The 4,733-nt window shown below is 54.6% G+C and overlaps 1 protein-coding gene across 1 annotated transcript in view; it reads left to right on the forward strand.

Annotated features, from left to right (window-relative positions):
* Positions 1-812: 812 nt before the first annotated feature.
* Positions 813-4,733, forward strand: part of pcdh12 (protocadherin 12) — a gene marked incomplete at both ends in the record, with an annotated part of 22,139 nt that continues 18,218 nt past the window's right edge. The window contains one exon of the mRNA XM_083906112.1: positions 813-3,710. Within this exon, the coding sequence (XP_083762238.1) occupies positions 813-3,710 (2,898 nt within the window). The remainder of the gene's footprint in view (positions 3,711-4,733) is intronic.

A 4,733-nucleotide genomic window follows, 5' to 3' on the forward strand; every position in this document is an offset into this window, starting at 1 on the left:
AAGCATCTAATTTGAAGAAAAAAACATATCAAATGTTGTCTTCATAAGATATCATAGCTAATCAATAACAAGATTAAACAAATATAATAAGTTCTGAGTTGTAAATTCTCCAAATCAGCTTCATAAAGTGAAGAAAGACTTTAAAGTTCACATTTCTTACATTAAATCTTAAATTAAAGTATGATTTTCTTCAGTTTTGGTCCAGTTTTAAGAAACTTTAGAGTCTCAAAGTTTCCATATTTACAGGCTAGTTTTTAAAATTCTGTTTTTTTTTACAGTGTATGTCTTACTTTGACCTTTAATCCCGCTGAAGTTTAACCGATTTTACCAGCAGATTAGAGGAGGTCGGGCTTCAGGTCGTGATGAGTTTTGCAGTGTTTAAAAAACGTCGGTGGGGGTTCACGGTGTCATATTTCTTTAAAAGCGACTCCACGGTTTTGCCTGAGTTTCCTCGGGGGCAGAAAAAAAAACAGGAGGGATTTTCTTTTGTGTGTGTGTGGAAGTCCGGATCCCGCCCCTGCTGCGCTCTGATTGGCCGCAGCTCGGCCGGCATGAGGAGGAAACCCACATCCAAAGTTTGTCAGTCGAAGGAAAAGTGTGCAGAGAGGAGGATGAAGTGAGCGGCGGGACGAGGGAGTGAGGATGAAAGCGTAATTCTGGATTTCTGTTTTTGTTTTTCAAGAAGAATTTGAAGATTCTTTTCAAGAACATCTGGATTTTACTCTTTTTGAAACAGCTGTGATTGTTTTTCTTTTTTGGTAAAAATGTCCGTGCAGTGATACGATCGTATTCTACCTCACATCATCATCATCATGCTGCCGCTTCTGCTTCTGCTTCTTTGCTCTGACGCTCGTTCCTCCGAGCCGTCGTCCGTCACCGTCCAGTACCGGGTCTGGGAGGAGCAGTTGGCCGGCGCCCAGGTCGGCCGGCTGCTGGACGACCTCCGGCAGATGGACCAGGGCGGACCCCTGGAGGATTTCCAGGTGGTCGAGCACGGGAAAGCCCTTCCCTTCTCCGTCGGCGCCCGCGACGGCATCGTCTCCACCCAAGGCCGCCTGGACAGGGAGGAGCTGTGCCGCGGCTCCGACCTGTGCGAGGTGGCCTTCAGCGTCCTGTACAGGAAGAGCGGCGCCGTGGACTGCCTGAGGGTGCGCGTGGAGGTCATGGACCTGAACGACCACAGCCCCGGCTTCCCCGGCCCGCTGCAGGAGGTGGAGATCTCGGAGACGGCCGGCCTCAGGATGCGGATCCCTCTGGACCGCGCGGTGGACCCCGACGCCGGGCCCAACGGCCTGCAGACGTACTCGCTCTCCCTGAACCAGCACTTTGCTCTGGATGTGACGAGCGGTCCGGACGGGACCAAACAAGCAGAGCTGGTGGTCATTAAAGAACTGGACAGGGAGGTCCAAAGCACCTTTGACCTCACCCTGGTGGCCTGGGACAAAGGGAACCCGCCCAAATCTGGCAGCACGTTAGTCCGCGTTAATATCCTGGACTCCAACGACAACAGTCCGACATTTGAGGATGCCACGCCCACTGTGGAGCTCCCGGAGGACACGGCCCGCGGTACGACCATCATCAACCTCAAGGCTACGGACCCAGACCAGGGCGCCAACGGGGAAGTGGAGTATTCGCTGAGTAAGCACACCCGTCCAGAGGTTCAGAGGCTCTTCTACGTCGATCCCAACGACGGAGCCGTGAGTCTCCGGATGCCCCTGGATTATGAGGCGCAGCCCTCTTTCGAGGTCGTAATCCAGGCCAGGGATCGCGGGCCAAACGCCATCCCGTCGCACTGCAAGCTGCACGTGAAACTGAGAGACGTCAACGACAACGCGCCGAGGATCCACATGACCTGGACGCCGCCCAACTCGCCCATCGCGACGGTGCTCGAAGGAGCTCCGGAGGACACGTTTCTGGCTCTGGTCATGGTCTCCGACGCCGATTCGGGAGACAACGGCAGAGTCACGGCGCGCATTCAGCCAGGCTCTGGCCCGTTCCGCCTCAAGCACATCCACGGCGACAATTACATGATCGTAACCAACGGCAGCCTGGACCGGGAGAAGGTCATGCGGTACAACATCACCCTCCTGGCCCACGATTACGGCGAACCGACGCTGTCCTGTGTCAAACAGCTGCCGGTTTACGTCCTGGACGAGAACGACAACGCCCCGACGTTCTCGACGTCGCACTACAAAGCGTCCTTCAAGGAGAACAACGTCGCCGGCTACCGCGCGCTCAAAGTGGAAGCGCACGACGTGGACCTGGAGCTCAGCGGCAGAGTCTCGTACTTCATGCACAACTCGAACGACGTGGACATCGACGCCGACGACGCCAACGCCGCGCAGTCTTTCGCCATCCACCCGACGAGCGGCGTCATCAGCATCCAGCGCCCGCTGGACTACGAGGAATCCAACACGTACTCCTTCGTCGTGGAGGCCGTGGACCACGGTCACCCGCCGCTCACCGGCACCACCACCGTGCAGGTGGACGTCGAGGACGTCAACGACAACCCTCCCGTCGTCATGGAGCCCAAACCCAGGAACGGCGCGGTGTCGCTGAGCGTCCCGGTCGACGCCGACCGCGGGGAGATCGTAACCGAGCTCGGTAACGAGATGGAGGAGGCGTCGGCCGATTTGAAAATCAACCCCCTGATCAGAGAAGGACACGTTGGGTTCCTCGCGTCCACCATAAAGGCTGAAGACCCCGACTCGGGCCTCAACGGTGAACTCCAGTACTTTTTAAGCGACGGGAACTCTCCGGGACTCTTCTGGCTGGATCGGGATTCAGGGCAGCTCTTCGTGAACACCACCAACGCCACGGATCTCATCGGTAAAACCTTTAAGGTGGACGTAACCGTATCGGACATGGGTTCGCCCAAACTCACCACCACGGTGACTCTGGAGGTGGTCTTCATCAATCTCAAAGACCACCTGAAGAACTCGTCGCCCGGCACCCGCGGGCAACTCAGCTTCACCATGATGATGGCCATCTGCCTCGGCGCCACCTGTCTGCTGCTGCTGCTGGCGATCGCGCTGGTGACGACGTTCTGCCGCACGGAGAAGCGCGACAACCGCGCCTACAACTGCAGGACGGCCGAATCCGCGTACACCCGGCATCCCCGCCGCCCGCAGAAGAACATCAGGAAGTCCGACATCCAGCTGATCCCCGTCATCAGGGGACGCAAGGAGGAGGAGGAAGAGGAGGAGGAGGAGCCTCTGGGGGACGACGGCGAAGCTCAGCCGCTGGCTCCGCCTCCGGTGATGTCAGAGGAGAAGCAAACAGAGCGACAGTACGCCTCGATGCCGGCGGTCATGAACGCTAGCTTCCGCTCCCAAGGCTACGCAGAAGAGGAAGCCGCTCAGCCTCATCATGGCAGAACGCTTCGCAAACCCGGAAACATCGAACTGGACGCCGCGTCACCGCTGACCCCCGCCGCCTCGTACCGGACGCTGACTCGCGAGTCCAGGAACGCCTCGTCGTCCTCGAGCGTCTCGCATTCCAGCACGTTGAAGCGCAAGACCCGCGCCGACAGCGACGAGGCGGAAACGGCGTCTTCGTTGGGATCGCAGGCGACGCTCAGGAGACCGAAGACCACGGACGGTCGAGGACGCGACGCCGAACATCGGCAGATGCTTCGGAACCTGGTGCGACTGTCGATGGCGGCGTTTGGCGACTCCATCGAGCTCTCGGCCGCTTCTCCAGAAGTGCAGGTGAGTCGTGCTTTTACTTGTTTTATTCCATGTTTTCTGAGGTTTTTTTTTTTACGAGGCTGAGGAATTGTTATAGAACTTTCTCAGGGGCCCCAGGAAATCCCCTGCTCTGCCTCCGCTGTAGCAACGCCCCTGCTGAATCCTTCACATGACGAGTTGACCTTTGTTTCACAGCTGAAATCGAGTGATGGATTCACATACGAGTTAAAACTTAAAGTTATAATTTAGGTTTTTTGAAGTTTGGTTGCAGAGGACCAGGACATTTGCTACCTCTGAAAAACATGGTTGTTATTGGTGGTTTTAGCGACTTAAGAAAAGACTAAACTAATAAAATAGTTTGTAAACCACTCACTCTCCAACACCAAACCCCATAAAGAAAATCAGTGATTTTAGCTCACGGGGGGACACAGGAGCTGCAGGTCTACTGCTGCCTCGTGTGGTCACTTTGAGTCACTGAGGTCAATCTGAACTGAGATTTTTAAAAGCCGTATTAACAAAATCGGACATTTGTACTTAGTGACTGAGGCAGCAGTGGATCAACAACTCCTGTGAACTCCTGTGTGCTGTGATGTTAAAATCACTGATTTTCTCTATGGGCTTTGGTGTGGGAGAGTGAGTGACTTTGGTGTGGGAGAGTGAGTGACTTTGGTGTGGGAGAGTTTACGGTCTACGAACTTCACAGTTTCCTGTTGAAAAAGCTCGTCTGACAGTGAAATAAAGCAGCAAACACGCTCTAAAGATATAACAGACTTAAGCTGACGTTGATTTTTATAAGGTTAGACTTTTTCTTATATGGTTAAATTGCCTTTATCCCCCCCCCCCCTCCTCCTCCTCCTCCTCCTCATCTTCCTCACACTTCACAGCGTCGTCATTCATAACAAACCTAAACGGACTCGGAGCCGAAGCCGCCGAGCGTTCGTTAAGATTCATTAAATCAACAGTCGGGCGACGTTTTATCGATGAGCGCGTGGGCTAACGATGTCAGAGAGCGATGTTTGAACGTAACGTCTTAAAACGTTTACC

Source organism: Microchirus variegatus, assembly GCF_963457635.1.
Source record: "Microchirus variegatus genome assembly, chromosome: 19".
Classification (NCBI taxonomy): Eukaryota; Metazoa; Chordata; class Actinopteri; order Pleuronectiformes; family Soleidae; genus Microchirus; species Microchirus variegatus.